The sequence below is a fragment of the Lagopus muta genome, chromosome Z (assembly GCF_023343835.1).
Source record: "Lagopus muta isolate bLagMut1 chromosome Z, bLagMut1 primary, whole genome shotgun sequence".
In the NCBI taxonomy this organism is placed as follows: Eukaryota; Metazoa; Chordata; class Aves; order Galliformes; family Phasianidae; genus Lagopus; species Lagopus muta.
Genome location: NC_064472.1, coordinates 40,967,413 through 40,986,202, shown reverse-complemented (window position 1 = coordinate 40,986,202; position 18,790 = coordinate 40,967,413). Strand labels below are relative to the sequence as shown.

General features: G+C 35.1%; 1 protein-coding gene across 6 annotated transcripts in view; it reads left to right on the top strand.

Annotated features, from left to right (window-relative positions):
* Positions 1–18,790, top strand: part of TUT7 (terminal uridylyl transferase 7) — a 32,411-nt gene that overhangs the window by 3,379 nt on the left and 10,242 nt on the right. For all 6 annotated transcript variants that reach the window (XM_048932130.1, XM_048932129.1, XM_048932126.1 and 3 more), the window contains exons 3-18: positions 3,517–3,695; positions 4,225–4,341; positions 5,376–5,553; positions 5,988–6,076; positions 6,995–7,046; positions 8,850–8,919; positions 10,387–10,513; positions 11,339–11,458; positions 12,506–12,637; positions 13,392–13,572; positions 13,933–15,065; positions 15,191–15,341; positions 16,000–16,086; positions 17,241–17,341; positions 17,852–17,909; positions 18,623–18,726. In XM_048932130.1, coding sequence (XP_048788087.1) covers positions 3,517–3,695; positions 4,225–4,341; positions 5,376–5,553; positions 5,988–6,076; positions 6,995–7,046; positions 8,850–8,919; positions 10,387–10,513; positions 11,339–11,458; positions 12,506–12,637; positions 13,392–13,572; positions 13,933–15,065; positions 15,191–15,341; positions 16,000–16,086; positions 17,241–17,341; positions 17,852–17,909; positions 18,623–18,726 — 2,879 coding nt within the window. The remainder of the gene's footprint in view (positions 1–3,516; positions 3,696–4,224; positions 4,342–5,375; positions 5,554–5,987; positions 6,077–6,994; positions 7,047–8,849; positions 8,920–10,386; positions 10,514–11,338; positions 11,459–12,505; positions 12,638–13,391; positions 13,573–13,932; positions 15,066–15,190; positions 15,342–15,999; positions 16,087–17,240; positions 17,342–17,851; positions 17,910–18,622; positions 18,727–18,790) is intronic.

The window sequence follows — 18,790 nt, the reverse complement described above, 5'->3', positions numbered from 1 at the left end:
AAAGCAGTGAGAAGCATCGTAGAATCGCTCAGGTTGGAAAAGACCACTAAGGCTGTCTAGTCCAACCATCAACCCATAACCACCATGCCCACTAACCACGTCCCACCATTCCTGCTAACCATGTCCTTCTGTGCCACATTCCACCCACCACATTCCTGAGCACTTTCAGAGATGGGCAACTTGTGCCAATGTGTCACCACTCTTTCTGAGAAGAAATTTTTTCTGATATGTAACCTGAACCTCCACTGGTACAACTTAAGGCCATTACCTCTCATCCTATTCTTAAAAAAAAAAATCTTTAAAAAAAAAAACCAACATTTTTTTATATGTTTATAGTTAGGTAAAATAAGAGAGATTGCGACCTGGCTGAGGTGCTGCTAAGAGGGCAGGGATCAGCTAACTGTTATCAAGAGGTCTCTTATTCTAGTTAAGATTATGGTCTGTTCTGCTCCTCTCCTGGGAAGGTCTTGCTAGTTGATGTATAAAAGTCTACTCTACTATAAAAGAGACTCTACTGTCTTTTTTCTTGACATCAGTTGTAAGAGGATGAACTCTGAGCAGGTGTCCAGTGTCTCCCATTGTTAGAAATAAATTGCAAAGTAAAGCTCAGTCTCAGAAGGAAAGAGCAGAGCAAAATTTACACAGGGGAATTGAGTTAGTGGCATGCAGGAAAAGGCAAGCCTCTCTTTAAAACTTATCTAAAAGGATATGCAACTTTAATTTTGGAAATCCATTCTGGAACAAATAATGTAACCTACTGTGGTTATCTGCCAGATAGCAAAGAGACAAGTAGCGGTAAATGTGGATTTGCCTAGAAGAAAGTATAAAGTATGTAATTTATTTCTTAAAAATGATAAAATGATGACATGGGAGAAAGGTTATACTGTTAGTGGTATTATACTACTGTTAGTGGTATTATACTACTGTTAGTGGTATTATACTACTGTTAGTGGTATTATACTACTGTTAGTGGTATTATACTACTGTTAGTGGTATTATACTACTGTTAGTGGTATTATACTACTGTTGGTGGTATTATACTACTGTTGGTGGTATTATACTACTGTTAGTGGTATTATACTACTGTTAGTGGTATTATACTACTGTTAGTGGTATTCTCAATGCTTGGGTGACAGTCCCAGAATAAGTAAACTATAGGAAAATTCTCTGGTTGAAATTAATACAGCAAAGTTGTAGAGCTACAAAAAGTACCAGTGATCTTCTTAAAGTGATAATAAGCATTGACCAAACTTCTGCAAGAGCTCTACTCTGTTGAAGCTTTATTACACTATTCTGATTATGAATGTAGACAGTGTTCTTATTAGTATAAATGAGCTGCAGAGCTGGTAGGAGCTAAATGCAGAAATGCAGGAAGAAGAATAGAAATTATTTAGCAAAATTGAAGAATTGACCTAGGTACAGGTTGAGATACTAAATGAATACATGTGAAATCTATTATTTAAGTTGGGGTGCACAAATGAAGAAGAAAGAGCTATTAAGTAGCATTTCTTCAGAGAAGTATCTGGGATCATAATGAATAGGAAGATGAAAATGAGTAGTCAGCATCAAGGTACTGTGAGGTGTAGGAACTCAAAATTGTAGCCTGAAGTACGCTTTTTCTTGTATATTTTTGGCAAACTTAGCTGTAGTGTTTTTCAACAGCTTTCTTGAATAAATAAAGCAGGAACAGTCCAAAACAACAAGAATGCCAGGGCACCTAAAAAACATCAACTAACACAGGGTAAACCTTTCTTCTGTAGGCTAGTGGGGAGCAGCCATGATAATAACTTTCAGTGATACAGACAGTTATTGAAAATAATATGGTAATCTTGTTTGAATCTTTCCAACAGTAGAAACAAAAAGGAGCAGGCCTGAAATTCAGCAGGAAGGATTCAGATGAAGAATAGAGGGGAAGTTTCTCTGTGTAACATTGTGAAGTACTTGGGATGTTGTCTTGGCAACTCACACAGTCTGTGCAAATGCCTTTGAGAATAGGTTGGATGAGCATCACCCAGCGTTGACAGAGCTCATTCTGCTGTGAAGCAGAGACATGGTGTAGCTCACCTCTTGAAGTCCCTGCATAAACTGTCAGATAGCAAACAGTTATTAATAATGCTTTTTTGATGTTTCCTCTTATTTGACATCTTCTGTGCAGTTGTCTCTTCCTCTTAGCTTCGTGCCTTTTTCCTTTAGCTCACACAGAGTTTACCAAATCTGAGGTGCTGATTTTTCTGCATAATCTTTAACTTGAACACACCTTTAGTACTTGTTTACTTGTTAGCCTATAGTTAGATTGTCACTACTTCAACTAATAAATAATACTGGAGGTATTAATTTATTTTGCAGCCTTTTCTGAACTTACTTAATACTTACAAAGGTAAATGATAATTAGGTGCTTTTCACATGCTTTCCTTCAGAGACATTTATTTAATAGACAGTTTTCTCCAAGTCGCACCAGCATTCATCAGAAAAAAAATGTGGTCAAACAGCTGTTGCGGGTCTTAGGATTCTCAGCAGGAGAGCCAGTACAGAAAATGGAAAGGATATGTAAAGACAAGGCTGTGACTTCTGTTTCTGTTCTTTGGAATGTCCTTTGGAGAAAGAAGAATCCCTACTAAGACTTAGTTCTGTTTATTGCAACATATGCTTGTGCTGCTCTGCTGCTGAGGGGTTGTGTTACCATTCTTGTTCTTTTCCTGCTTACAACACCAGCACAAACATGCTGTTCAGTGAATGAAATCAGACAACTGGTTGAAAATTCACAACTAGCTTGTTTTGCTTTGCCAGTTATTAGAGACAAAATTTGTAATAGCAGGGACAAAACCTTACAAATACATTGGGTAAAGCAGATATCTTTTTTTTTTCTTTTTTTTTTTTTTTCTGACTATTACAAATAAACTTCATGGTATGACAAGAGTTTTGGAGTCTAAGAAAGTTACATAAACTTTGTCAGGAGCAGGGAAATGTTGAAACTCTGTGCACCTGGACATCTTATGTAACCATTCAAGTGAAAATTAATCTAAAGTCTTACATGAAAATCCAGCGTATGTGTTTTCATTCCTGAGGTAAGTTTTACACGTCTTTTTCAGGCTAGTAGCAATTCGTACTTCAAAATGACAACAGGCATTGCTTAAAAGAAGTGGTGTTTGGAGTTCTTTGATACTTTGGGCATGTTGTATCTTCATAGCATTATACTGGTATGTCTCAAGTAGGCACCTAAATCTTTAATTTTTTTTCAACTGTAGCAAAATTGTCTAAATAAGCATGCCAGTTATTTTCAGTGAGACGAACAAGTGTTTCATCATCATCTGTAACAAGTGATAATCCAGGCTCTGTCATAGATGCACGCTTTTGCTATTATCACACTTACACAAAACAGGCTATGATACCATGCAGAGTAGATGATTCTTTGGCTTGCGTTTAAGTAGAATGGAAATTAAAAGAGGAAATGAAATCCAGAATTTTGTATGGTATTTGGATTTATTTGTTGTGTTTGCTCTCATAATTCTTTCTAAGAAATGAAGAAGCTCAGGAAAACAAGGAGATCAAGAAGAAGTAGAAAAGATGAGTATGATCAAGATGATGAAGTGGGTGGCCCAGTCATAGATGAATCTGTGCTTTCAGCAAAAGAGCTTCTAGGTTTACAGCAAGCTGAAGAACGATTGAAGCGAGACTTCATTTATAGACTGAAGAAGGTGCCACTCTTTTATTTATCTCCTATATTTTTAATCTTTGAATAAAATGTAGAGATGCGTATTGAGCAATATCTCTGGCTATAGCTAGAAGGTCATTATCGATGTAACGAAAGAGTAGATGAATTGTAAAGAGAAGGCAAGTTATCCTTTTCTATTATATTAAGTCTCAATGTGGCAGCAAGATAATTGCAAAAAAGACTGATCCATCTGCTCTCCAATTAACATCGGTTCACTAAAGGTTGGGCCAGCAGATCAGAAAAATGTAATTGTACATTCAGTTAATATATTCTACCATGGTTCTGGGGGTACTGGACAACAAGGTACTGGACTTAATTTCCCAGCAGCACTCTTCTTCTGGCATTATGTTTGGTGTTTGAACTTTTTAATTGTAAAGATAGAGTTGGGAAAGATAGAGTGAGCATTCCTGGATTTCAGTGTTAGAGTCTTCCTGTTAGCAAGGGTATTGAACAAAATTAAGTTAGCATTATTCTTTATTTTATGGTGTGGTTTCTTTCTGTCTTTATTTTAGCAACCTCGAAGCTACCCATCAGCAAAATATGCCTGCAAATTATGTGATGTTTTGATTGAATCTGTGACTTTTGCTCATAAGCATATTAAGGAGAAAAGACACAAGAAAAGCATAAAGGTGAGTTAAGGACAGTAGAGGAAGTGTAAAATGCAGGCTTTTGAAGCTGTCTTCACCTGCTATTAACTGTGAAACTGCACTGTATCTAAAATAATCTTATTTTTTTTACTATATTTGAAGCTCCTTGAAAATGTATTACATATTAAGGCTCATAAAAAGAGTAAACTTAATACCTGGACTTTACTTCCTCTCTCACTTTTGAAATGTAATTTATACTTTTTAATGTCCATCATTAAAGGAAGTCCTTATTTAATTTGTCATGGAGTAGTATTTGATCTGGAGATCAAGTATAACAAAAAAAACCTGTTTCAACTCTTCTATTGTTCTATAATTCTTCTAATAGACTGGTTACATGCATTCCTTTTGGTGTATATTTGGTATATCTCATCAGTTAAGTGTTTTGATAAAGTTCAAAACAGTGAGGTGTAATAATAAGCAGAAATCATAAGCTGTATGTCTGGATGAAGATTGCCATTCAGAATACTGTAAATGAAATTAATTGCCTGTGGAGTATTGCAGGCCTATTTAGATGATCATGAATTAGTTTGATCATGTTCAGAACAAACCTCAAAGTAACTTCTAGCATGACCTCAGTGTTACTCTCTTTTTTTTTTCTTTCATTTTGCTTTCCCAGCTTGAAGTAGACAGTAACTGTCTTGATCATGTTTTCTGTTTCTTCCTCATTAACTTCTAGACTTCCTTATTTCTTAGATTTTGAAGAGTTGGTGTGGTTTATTTACATTCCAGATACATGTGTACTTAAACACACGCACTGCTGATGAAAGAGTTGATGACTTTTTTTACATTCCAGATGCATATACCCAAGTAAATGTACACATGTATGTACCCCTGCAGGTTATTGAAGCTTCTTGGTATATATGTTTTATACCTATTGCAGTTTCTCTCTTGTTCTTTTTCCAGTTACCTTCATGGTCTTGATCAACTGTGGTTATGGTAATTGAGATAAGTTGCATTCATTCATTCTAGAACATTAAGCAATTGAACAGAATCATTAGTCTTCTTATCTTTTAAAGGAAAAGCAAGAGGAACAGCTATTGAATGCCCTGCCTCCTCCAACACCTTCACAGATTAAAGCTATTGATGTTGCCATTGAAAATGTAGTACAAGAGTTTGGCTTAAGTAATGCAGATTTACAAGAAAGGCTCAAGATTGGAACAATAATGGAAGACTTACTGCATCAAAAATTGCCAGGTATTATTTGCAGTTTCTTCTAATTGCTAGATATGTTAATTTTTGTAAGTTCACAGAGGTGGAAACTCATTTAAAAACTTGGCTAGCTGGATACTAAAATACTGTATTTAATTACTAGTCTCTGTAAACAATATGATGTGGCAATATCAGAATTAAATTACAGTGTTGCTCATTGTAATAACCTAAATAGACCTGGACTGAAAAGTAGAGATGAACAGGATGTGGGGAGTATATTACCTTCACTGTAAGCTTTTGCTATTTAAACAATGGAAGGTAGGATTTACTAAGTGAGCGTTTTGCTTTTGGAAGATCCGTCCTGAGCTTTTGTGGTCATCAAATCTAGCGGTAGCTGTAAGATGCACTGCCAGTGTTGTAAAGTAGCTACAGACTTAGGTCAGTAAAATAAAATAAATGGAGCATTCTTTTCATTGCAGAGTGCTCCTTAAGGTTGTATGGATCTTCCTTTAGCAGATTTGGTTTCAAAACTTCAGACATAAACATAGACATCCAGTTTCCTGCCAGCGTAAGTAAGACCATTTTATTAAATATGTCACAGTGGTTTACACCTTTGTGTATAATTTAAATATAACTCATGAAGTGGTAATAGCATTTTCAAAATGAAAATGCATTGGGTAGTACAGAGCTATCACACTAACACAGTTGTAATATAACATGACTTCATACTTCATTGAATCTTGTTCTAAAAAACTGAAAATACCTAAAGCATCTGGACTCCTAGCAGTCGTATGGGGCAGATCAACTTATTTGTCTTGTATTATCGATGGATCAAACGGCATTTCCATGGTCTTGCTTCTTGTACTCATCTGTGCTTCAGTTTCTGATTGTTGTGTCATTTTTGAGCCATTAAATCATCTTCTATGCGAATTAAAGTATTGATTTGTCATGCTAGTAGGTTTTTTTGTTTGTTTGTTTTGTTTTTCTTTTATGTTGTTGTGCTTGAGACATTGAAAAGAAATTCAGGACTGTGAAAAGTTTCTTTTTCCACACTTACAATTATTCCTGGTTTGACATTCTCATAGCTAAAATCAGACGTTTTCTCTGATGAATGCTGAAGTGTAATGGAGAGAAGAATGATCTATATTCTTAAAATGTTTATATTAAAAGCTGTATTCCAATCTTTGACATGTGACAGGTCCTCTGCTTTCAGAAAGCAAGCTGATCAAACTCACTGAAAAAGTATTTTTTAGTGTTTCAATTTGATGGAGATAAAAAATGAACTTACAGTTACTCCACGATATTTTCCATCCATGTTCCTCCTGATAAAACCTTGCTCTGTTTGCCTTTTGCTGTCTTGGAAGGAAAACAGAATTGACCTAGAGGCATTGTTTAAAAATAAATAAATAAACAAATAAATAAAAAGTGATGTGGGAAATCAGCTTTTTCACTGCAACAAAAACAACTTTATTACTTTTATTCACAGATGACTCAGCCAGATGTTCTCTTACTTGTTCAAGAATGTCTACAGAACAGTGGTAAGTTGCTTCCTATTCAGTTCCATTGAACAGTTACTGCTAATCAATTCCACTTCTGTTGAACATGTAAAACAAATGATTATGAGGGTTTTTTAATTAATTTGAACCTGAAAATTATTGCAGAAAATAATGCAGAAAATTTCTGCCACTGGTAGAGGCAGAAATTACTCTTGTTTTTATAGTTAGTTTTATGACTTTTTATGACTTCTGGAGTTATTTCTGATGATATGAGGAATTCCTAATGGGATGTTTTCTTCCGCATCACAAGTGAAGAAGGCAGGTGGTGCATTTCTTTCCCTAACTGCAGTATGAACCATGTATAGTACCTGAAGTAGATTGAACATTTCTAACTTGATCAGACTGCTTTGATTCTGTGATTGTGATCTGTTTTCTTGTAATTGTATGCACTTGTCTGTTAATGCAGTGAGCTAATGTACTATTGACTGCATACAGACACATTTTTCAAGCAGTGAATATGACTGTGTGTACTAATGTGTGGTCATATAATATCACTTTCCTAAATGACATTTTACATCTTAAATATACTCAAGCCAGCTAGAGCATATCCAGACAAAAATAAATAAATAAATAGGAAATAACCTCTGTTATTTTAAATGCAAATTTTGAAAAGAAAATTTTTTACGTTTTACCTTGGATTTTGTTCACAGATGGGAATTCAGTCTGTATAGTTTCAGGCAAATACATTAAACTTGCATGTACTTTCTGGTCTAAGCTTTCTCTTCCCATCCTTCTTCCATTCCTCTATCTGTCCCTCTCATCCCCTCTGCTGTATGTATGTGATCTTGTCTGATCAAATGACTGTTGCAGTCTTTGAGGATAGCAGTATTCACTACTCAATGGGAGGTGAGAAAAGGACACCCAGATCCCAAAAGAACTCAGAATCTGTGTTTTGAAATATAGCGTTTTCTTTAACATACTAGTTTTTTTGAGTCTGGAGATAACAAGGGCAGAGAATTAGGCATTAGTGGTACTTCCAGGGCAAAAGCAAAGAGATCAGTTGTTTCAGTTGCTAGAGCATAACAGAACTTCAGTTTTGCAGTCACTGAATAGCTAACACTTTCATAGTTCTCTCTGCACCTGACCTAATGAAACATCAAGTTTGTATCAGTATGCTCCAATTAGAGGAGGAGCTGTAGTGGTATTTATGGTATTTATACTTCTTGCTGTTAATGGAGAAAAAAAAAAAAAAAGAATCTAAATTAAGTTTGAAGAGTTACATAAAGAATAAGAGGGGGAAAATTAAAGTCTAGGAGGAAGACATTACCTCTTGTTAGCAAGCCTGTTCTAATACTTACATAGAGCATTTCTAGATTACAAGGGAAATTTAAATTAATTACTTTATTTCCACCTGGTACTGAGATAAAGTTGTATGTCTTTAATCTTTCACAATACCTTTGTTTTATGGATGTTGTTGGTCTAAAGTTTTATCTGCCTACAGTAAAGTTAGCACAACCAAAATATCCCTACTTAAGTATGTCTACAGTATTTATGAATTTTGTAAAGTTCGTTTTTTCTTAAGTATTTTCTTAAAATAACAATTCTTATCATAGAATATAGACCATGCTCTTCCTATCACATGTGAAAAACTTGCATTAAGAGCATGTTGGAGTTAATTTATCACATCTAATGTTCAGCATCCTTGGATGAATGAATAAAATAACTAATTTTGAAATAATCACGAAATTGCCAGAATACAGCTGAACTGCTCTAGTTGTGTCCAGTTCAAAATATTTTATGTCAATACCATACTTACTATGCTTTTTTCTCTTTTCTCCCTCCTAGAATCTTTTGTTGGAGTTGATGCAGATTTCCATACTAGAATACCGGTGGTGGTATGCAGAGAAAAGCAAAGGTCTCAGTTGTCACTTTCTGTGTTCTAATAGTATATAGCAATGTAAATTATGTGTACCAACATCTGAAAAGTGGTATTTCTTTACTAAATTGTTACAGTTCCATGGATCTTGAAACACAAACTAACACTCATGGGCAAGTCATTCCTAGCCTAGAATAAGAGGGTAAGGGTTGTTCTGTCCTCAGCTGCGTATTTCCCAGTCCTTTCAACCATTTTGGCTTCCAGCATGTGCCTTTACCCCTCCATTTGGGATAACTGCTTAAGAAGAAACTTCCTTTGCTTCCTTATAGATAACATAGATGCCATATTAAATTAAAGATTTCTCTAAGGGCAAGATCAGCTTGCATAGCCTCACTAATATTTCATGCACGAGTTAAAGACATTTTACGTTGCCCATTTAATGGAAATCACTTAAGATTCATGAAACATTCTATAAATACTTTCTGGTACAGGAATATTACCAGTTATTTGCCGCTACCTTGTTTTTTCACTGTTTGAAAATGTTTTTTGTTCTGTGGAAGCAGCGTAGAAACTATTTTGCAATGGGTGTGGCATGGGAAAATATTTTTGATACATGAAGAAAATCAGAATTGAGGTTTTACAGTTCAGTGATTTAATATCATTAGAATTGAACACATTAGAAACAACTTAAATTTGGAATTTGGAATGGAACACACTTCTACAGAAAATTACGAGGCGTGCTTCCAAAAGTAATGTCTCCTGTTTATTTTGTTGGCCTGCAAAGTCAGATGCAGATGTTCATGGCATGGCAGTAGCGGTTGAACTTTCCCAGCAATAGTTTGTTGCATTTTGTTGCTGTGCAACAGCTGGCAGCAGAGGAACAGCCTGACCAAATGGCATGGAAGTGCATTTGAAGTAAAGGTGCGGAACTGAATTCCCTGATGTGGAAAAAATGGCACCCCCTTGACACTCTTCAATGCTTGCTGAACTTTTATGGAGGTCTAACAATGGATATGAGCCCAGTGAGGCAACGGGCAGTGCATTTCAGCAGTGATGACAGCAATGCGCAGGACAGACCACGTTCTGGACAGCTGTGCACAGATGTCACCTCTGTTGGTTCAGACTTTTGCAAACTCAGACTCCTGAGTCTTACTGATGGAAATGTATAGCTGATGGTGGTGATTATGTTAAGAAGTAGTATTTTGTAACTGAGAATTTGCTTTGTCAAATAGTCTTACTGTGGTCTTTGCATCTGTTGTAGTTTCCATTGAAATAAATAGAAGACATTACTTTCAGAGCAGACTGTGTATAGTGCATTCGTTTTCAATCTTATCATATATCAAGTTGATTTTCATGCTTCTTTTAATATAGATATGCTGTCTTGGAAGAGCTGTTCAGCCTTCCCTTACAGCTGCCTTCTAGATTGTTTTGTGAGATGTAGTCTGATCTCTCTCTCTTCTTACAAGGCCTCCAAGGTCTTTTACTTTGTTTCTCTTTGGTTTTTAGTGGCCTTATTTGTAAAGTAAGTGCAGGGAATGAAAATGCTTATCTGACAACAAACCATTTGGCTACCATTGGAAAACTGGAGCCTACTGTTGCATCTTTAGTGATTGCCTTCAGGTACTGGGCAAAGGTAAGAGTTATTTTTATTCCTTCATCTGTGAAAATATTTAATGAATATTGGTACTATACTGGTAAGACTGTATGATTTAGAAAACCATTGCTTAAACTGTTTTAGAGAGAGTACTGGAAAAAGGGTATAATTTTTGTTTAAATTACAGACTGCCTAAATTAGACATGGAGGTTGGTGGCCCTGCCTGTGGCAGAGAGGTTGGAGCTTGACGATCTTTGAGGTCTCTTCCAACCCAAGCCATTCTATGATTCTATGATTTGTTGCCTTACCATGTTCCATTAAATTTTAGAAGTGGAATTTTCAGATTGATTCCATGAGTGTCATGCAAAGCTCTAAATGTTCTGTTCTTTCGTATTACCAAACAAATCAGAAAGATGTCTATGTAGTGCAGTTAGCATAAACTTAATACATCGTGAAAATGACTGGAAATAAAATTTTTCTTTCTTACATAGATAAAACTTTCTTTTGAATTAAAATAATAACAAACTTGTTCAAAGACTTTGTGTGCATGCAGTTAAAATACAATCTTATGAAGAACATAGAAAAGCATTTTAACTTTGGTTACATCTATGTAAAATGATTTTGAAAATCTGCACTATGCTGTCTGTTTTGCCATTCTGTGTACTCGGATTCTGTGGTATTTTTGCAGCAGGACTCTTAACTGATCTCGATAACAGAATCAGTCTCACAAGAGGAGCTCAAAGATACCTGAATTTTTCTCACTATATACAGTGACAGATTTATTTATTTTTTTTAATTGGAAGGAAAACAATATTTTTTACTGTTTCTCTTGAAACTGCAATTACTGCACAATTTATTTTACAGCTGTGCTGTGTGGATCGTCCTGAGGAAGGAGGTTTGTCGCCCTATGTGTTTGCATTAATGGTTATCTTCTTTCTGCAACAGAGGAAAGAGCCTTTTCTACCTGTCTATTTGGGATCATGGGTATGTATATTAGTAAACTGGGTACTGTGAGTGAGTGGAGGATCCATCTTTTCACTTGTGGTGTGACCTCAGCTTCTTGCTACACTGAGAAAGCTGTAAGCCACTCTTTTCTGCAGGAATTCAGAGATAATGTGATTCAGCCAATGTACACTTAATTGTTATTTAACTTGTAAGTATATATATATTACTTAGTTACTATATTACTAATTATTAGTAATATATATATATTATTATTTTTTTATAATTATTATAATTATATATATATATATATATATATATTATATATAATTACTTGCCTAATAGGTAAAAGGATAAAATTTGCAGTCATAGACATTGAATTAAATGCTACTGCTGCCCCTTGAAGGAGTAAGGTAATTGAATAATGCAGTGCATAACAATCTACTTCCTTATTTCTTCAGCCTTTCTTCCATACCCTTGATAGCTCTGAATTAATACAGCTATATCGCAAAACAATGTCTTGAACTTTGACATCTGGGTTTCTAATGGAAGTGTGGACTACAGTTCAGGAGCACATTTGGGCATTGGGATCAGGCTATTATGGGTAGAAACCAATTCTCTAGGACACTATTCAGGTGTTATATCCGTGGCATGTATTTTTGTTCATACAGTCACTTGTAATATTTAATTAACATTTAATGTGGATGTCCTAGTTTCCATAACTAATTACACAGGCCTTGCAATTAACAATTTCCTTTGCTACATGACCGACTCTTTCCCAGAGTATCTTCACTCTCTGCACTAAATGTGAGAAAAAGTCCTATACAGTATGACTGTATAATTAAAATACATATACTCGAGCAGGATGCTAAGCAAGTGAATGCAGGATGCTATTCGCTTTCAAATGCAGTGCTCCTCAAGAGCTTTTTTTAGGGAAGTTTAGGGATAAGAGGGAAGCAGGTTGGGATTATCTTCTAGGGCCAGAGAAAGCTGATTTTAAACTTTGTTCTTGTTTGGCTTATTATCCTGGAAAGAATGCTTTAAACTTCATGTAATGTTAATTTTTGTTTCTTTTTCTATCTCCTTTAGATTGAAGGTTTCTCATTAAACAAATTAACTAATTTCCATCTTAAAGAAGTTGAGAATGATGTTGTGATTTGGGAACATAACCCTGTTGACAATGCTGATTTGCCACAAGAAACTTCCCCTACAAGGGACAAGGTGTGAAATATTTAACATTCCTTTTGTAGTCGTGTAGTAGTTTTTACTGTTCTTGGGGGGGAAAAAAAAACTTATATTTTTGCTCTGGTTTTGATGTTTCCAAACCAAAAGAGGAAATGGAAGATTACATAATTGCTTCATACAAAGTTTGCTATGCTTATCCCTAAGTACCCAGAAGCTGACAGACATTCAAGTCTCTTTGATAAGGCCCTGGGTTTTAATCTGTTAAGGGAGAAAATATAGACTTAAAACAAATTTATTTCAAATTAAATCAAGTGTATGATTGTATTTCATCTTAGTTTTGAACTATTCTTACACATCTTTTATTTCACAACTACTCTGCAACCCATAGTGTTGTTCTCTAATGACATTTTGCAGCAGTTAGCAATAAAATTTAGAATCTGTAATCTATTTTGTGCTGTTTCCTTGGAAATTTGTAAATTATAACAAAGACACATAACCAATTGCTATTAATCATTGACACTATTCTTCAGCTATTGCTGAGTCTTTTATTTTGATGTCTTATGATAAGAGCTTATGATATCTCATCCTTTTTTGCAGGTGTTGTTGCCATTGCTGTGTTACAGGAGTAGTTATGAATTTTATAATACCACTTTACAGATAGGACATGAAGAAATCAAACTAAATGATATTGTTTGCAAATGCATGTTCTACATAAGCAGATTTTTTTTTTTACGATCTGAATATCTGTATATGCATTAAATATTAAGGGTTTTTTTTCTGTAATTGACAGGTTCCCTTAGTATTTGATTCAGTACAGAAATGTTCAGCACCTGTAGGGCAACTTTGGGTAGAACTGCTTCGTTTCTATGCCTTGGAGTTCAATATGGCTGATTTGGTTATTAGCATACGACTGAAAGAAATAGTGTCGCGTGAATTGAAGGACTGGCCTAAAAAGCGCATAGCTGTGGAAGGTATGTTATATCAACAGACTTCATAGAACTGTTGCCATTAACTTTCCAGGGTATTGTCTTTGCTGTTGAGAAAAAGTGCAGTAACTTCGGATTTTTTAACTTTGAACTGCTATTCCCAGCAGTGTTGTAGAATGTTTTTAAAAAAATCAGTTTGGGGTGGTGTTACCAGAAGTAATGTGAGTGATGAGGATGGCATTAAAAAAATAAAATAAATTGTCTTCAGTTGTGTTCATACATTTATGTTCCTAGGCATTTTAGTGTAACTAACAATACTATATTTGAATTTTTTGAAGTATCTAAGTATATTACTTTTTTAAAAGTTAACCTCTGCACTGCTGGCTTACTTTTTCTTTCTACTAGACCCATATTCAGTCAAAAGGAATGTTGCAAGAACTCTGAACAGCCAGCTAATGTACGAATACATTCTTCACTGCTTGAGAGCAACTTACAAGTATTTTGCTTTACCTCACAAAAAACCTGTGAAATTGAGAAAAAAGTCCCTTCCAAATGCCAACGAGGAGGAGTCTGTAAAGCTGGACAATGGAAGTGACAGTGTAAAGCCTGACAATTCTGAGTTGCAAAATGTCAGTGGTGTAATTAACACAGCAGTAGTGGAAGGTTATGTAATTGAAACTACAGATATTCCTCAGGTACATGGAACTTTTCCTTCAAAGGTGTGTGATGGCTCAGAGAGCGTGACAGAAGAAGAACTGGCTGATGATACAAGTCATTTGGGAATTGTTCAAGAAGATTCAGACTGCATAGTTGAAGAGGTTATTTCTGGAGATAACGAGGGCTTTAAACCAAGTTGTGAAGAGATGGAGAGTGGAAATGAGGAGGAGGAGGAAGAAGAAGAACAAGAGCAAGAAACAAGATGGAATAATATCTTGTCTACTGATCAGGGAATAGATGAAGACAGTGATGGTGGAGATCTCCCTGTAACAATGACAGATCATGATATAGAGACATGCAGTACTTCAGACTTGGAAGGTTTTCAAATAACAGCACTTACAGAGAGTGATGAGTTTGGCTTGGAGTGCACGGGCATAATGGATAACAAGATCGATGCTGATGAGGAGAGTACTGAAGGTACTGATGAACTCAACGAATCCCCCCAGAAGTTCATACATTCAACAAAGAATCAACTGGCTGAAGTGATTAACTCAGAGGAGGAGGAAGAGGAGGAAGAATTGAGTCTTCTAAACCAGGCAGCATGTGGTGGTATCCTAACAACCAAAGGTGAACTAGACAATACATACCCTGGATCTGGAGATGAGAATGCCCTGTCTGAGGAAGATGATGATTTGTCCATCATTAATAAATATGAAGAAAACCGTTTCAAAGACAACATTCATGGATCTCTGAGGATCAGTTTCAGTCAAGAGGATCTTACTGAGAAGGGAGATCTTTGTGAAGAGAATGCAGTGGTAGAAAAGTGTTTAGAATCTGAACTCTTTTATGAATTTAGTAAACAAGCTTTTACAAAAGGCAAGGTAAGCGAGCTTTAACAGAATGTGCACATGTTGTTTATGCTCTCTGATCAGTTATATGAAAGTACTGTTCAACTTCGTTAAGGGGTTATGCTTTTTGAAACCAATTTTGCTTTCTGTTCATGCAGTCTCCTACAGTAGTGTGTAGCTTGTGCAAACGGGAAGGTCACTTAAAACGAGATTGTCCAGAAGACTTCAAGAAAATTGAGCTGGACCCACTGCCACCTCTGACACCCAAGTTTTCAGTTATTCTAGATCAAGTTTGTGTCCAGTGTTACCGTAAGTTTTTCTCCTTTACATGCTATTATGGGGAAGAAAAAAAGAAAAACAACTGCAAAAATCAATGACATAACCAGAAGCTATTATTATAAAGGTGTCTAGTTTATTTGCTGCACTGGCTACAGTATGACTGTACTTTATAAGATTTGTAAGAATACGGTAGGACTGTGTCTAGAGTTTATATCTTGAGAAATAAAAAATATTTAGGTTTGCCTCTGTGGCAGTGGCTGTCTGACAACTAGTTTAGGAATCTTAATATAAATCTAAGAGTTTGTTACGGTGGAGTGTTTTGACTGGTGCTTTGACATTAAAAATTCAAGTAACGATTCTCAACAAGACTTCAGTGTTCTTGAAAAATTCAAATCAGAATACTGTTTTATAACACTTCTCCACTTTTGTTCTTTTCAGAGTGGCCCAACTTTCTTCCTTTCTCTCTCGCCATTTCTGACCAGACAAAATGCATTATTTGTCTAATTAATGTTTTTCTTTGAACAGGTATTTCCCTTCTACTTCATCCTTGTTATCGTTCCCTCACATTTGAATCTTCTGCTTTTCTCTTCCCCTTACTATGCTCCCCTCCCTTTTTCATTTCAATCTTTGTTGTTGACTCTTTTTACAGATCAGTTTACCTTAACTGTTTGTTTGTTCATTTTTAAAGAGGATTTTGCTCCAAATATTATAGAGGATCAGGCTCGGGAACATATAAGACAAAACCTGGAAAACTTCATTAGACTGGAATTCCCAGGTGATTAAGTTCTGCCTTTATATTCATGCTTTGAGTGTTCATATTTAAGTGTTTTCCAAGAAAACATGTCAAGTCAGCATAATAAACATTTTAGTTTTGAGCATTTGATCTGTATTGTTGTTTATTGTATATCTTCTGTTACAATGGTCATATTGTTAACATATCTTAATGTCTCAATTTTGTGTATGATGCCCTGGACTTTCTTCCTGTTGATATGAATTTTACTTCTTTTAACAAAGAAGAAAGACTTGAAAACTAGGTTAGTTGTGTGGTTTGTTTGCTTAAAGAGACTAAGAAAAGCAATAGCCTCCCCATAGATTTTATTTTAACCCTTCTGTGACTTTATCATCATGCATAAGATTGCATCTGTACAAAGGCACAAGGGCAAGTTAAAGAGAAAATAAAAGCAGTAGGACAGTTTCAAGATAGCTGTTTTAGGTTCATTCATTAACCAGGCTTCTCATTATATCTTCTTTTTAAAAAAAAAAAAAAAAAAAAAAAAGCTTTTTTGTTTTTAAGAATTCTGGTAGGGGTCTTGATTCCAAGGTTAAAGAACAATTTTTTAGTTTACATGCATGTTTCTGTGTTTTCATCACTACTCTTTTTATACTTACCAAGACATGGAAAACTTGGTAATGCCTCAAAGTTTGTCTGTCTGTCTATATGTATGTGCACTTGCATACATACATTAGTCTATATGTTTGCATATATATACTTCTTTAAATTTCTTATAGGGACAAAAGCATTTGATCCATACTGTTCCTGCTACAGATTATCGGCTTTGAAATATTTTTAAATTTTGGCTTTTTCTCGGATCTTGGCTGTATGAAACTGTTGTTTTCTTTCTGGATTCTTATATATGTAGGACCTGGACTTCAGAGGTGCCTTATCTCAAAGATCTCTGGTAGAAAGCAATCCTATTTTAATCTGGTTTCAGTCCTGGCCCGAATGCTTAACTTGGGAACACCAAATTTGCTTCTGTCAGACTTCTCACTTTAGCTAATAAAAGCAGAGATCATTTTGAATTTGATAGGAACTAAGTTTTAAAGTAACATAAAAATCACTAGTGTTTTCATGCCTGTATTAAAAAGCATGCAGTGGTGTCAAGCTTTTGTTTGTTAACATGTGATTATAACCCATCACATCTCTTACAGGAACGAAGCTGAATTTGTTTGGCTCCTCAAAAAATGGCTTTGGTTTCAAACAAAGTGATCTTGATATCTGTATGACGATGGATGGGTTGGAAACTGCTGAGGTAGTTTGACAAGATTTTTTTTCCAGTGAATGCAAACTTTGTACTGTATGTATGTTGTAGCCTTATGAAAGCTTTTCAGATAGAGGAAAACACAAGTAGGTGTGACAAAAGAAGGCGGCGTTACCTTTTTCTGTTATTGATCTGTTCATGAGTTTAAGAACCTCAGTTCTTCATAAACAGTTTTCTTCTGAATTAGGGTGCTAGCATAATTTCTAGTATTAGCTGTGCAGATAAATAACATTTTTTGTAGCACGAACAACGATGAATGGGAAACAGTGGAACATGAAATGAGTCTTTCATGTATAAAACAAAACTTTTAAAACACCTGTATTGAGGTACTGTCTGTCTAGTGCTGAGGTTACAAGTGCTATTTTGAAACAATTTCTGGTGTATACCTAATTGTTTTATATGAAACCCAGTTACGTAACTTTAAACTTAAACTTAAGATTTGTTTGAAACACTTGTAGCAGGTATTATTTGAGTTTTGACTTTTTTTTCTTACTGTCTTAGGGACTTGATTGTATCAAAATTATTGAAGATTTAGCAAAAGTTCTCAAGAAACAGTCAGGTAATTAAACATTGAAATAAGTTATTCTGTTTATGACTTCAGTTGATACGTGAAAATTTTGGGCCCTGTAGATGGAAAGTCATGAAATTGTTGTATGAGTTTAATATTGATAACTAAGAGATTATGTTGTGGACTTTTGTATTTATTTGTATGTGTAGGTTTCTGAGTTATAATATTATAAAACTGCAACTGAATTGGGCAGACTGTAGATTCATAACCTTAATGTGTAAAAATGAGCCTTAAGTTGAAGGTTGAGGCTTCATGTTAGTAGCTATATTGTATTTTTGCATTTAGTGCCTAGTAATGTAATGATAAAAGGTAGCCTAATACAAGCTTGAAGTAGTCCTGCTTGATCTACAAGAGAAACAGTTTTACAGTGCTTGTGTTGGTTTATCTCGCATGACTTTAACATAAATAGAGTGAATCATAAACAACCTCCTAAGTTTATTTTGCTGTTACATTTGGACTAATCTTTGTTTTATTGAGAGGGGAGGGCATAACTATATTTGTATATGTAATATGTAGTATTCATAATTCAGAGTGTTTGGCAAATGCCTGAAGTCATTTAATAATCATGTATTACTGATACAATTTTGATATAAACTAAGATTTTATTGTGTAGCATTCTTACTACAGTTTGGGATTATTTGGAGAGTATTCCATACTTTTATGACTGTATTGTAGACATTTAGTAATGAAATATTTCCTCCTAGGTCTACGAAATGTCTTGCCTATAACAACTGCTAAAGTCCCAATTGTCAAATTTTTCCATATCAGAAGTGGTCTTGAAGTAGACATCAGTTTATATAACACTCTGGTAAGGTTATCTGGTTTTTAGCAATAAAATGCGGGGCTGCTTCTTGGGAATGAAATGATTGTTT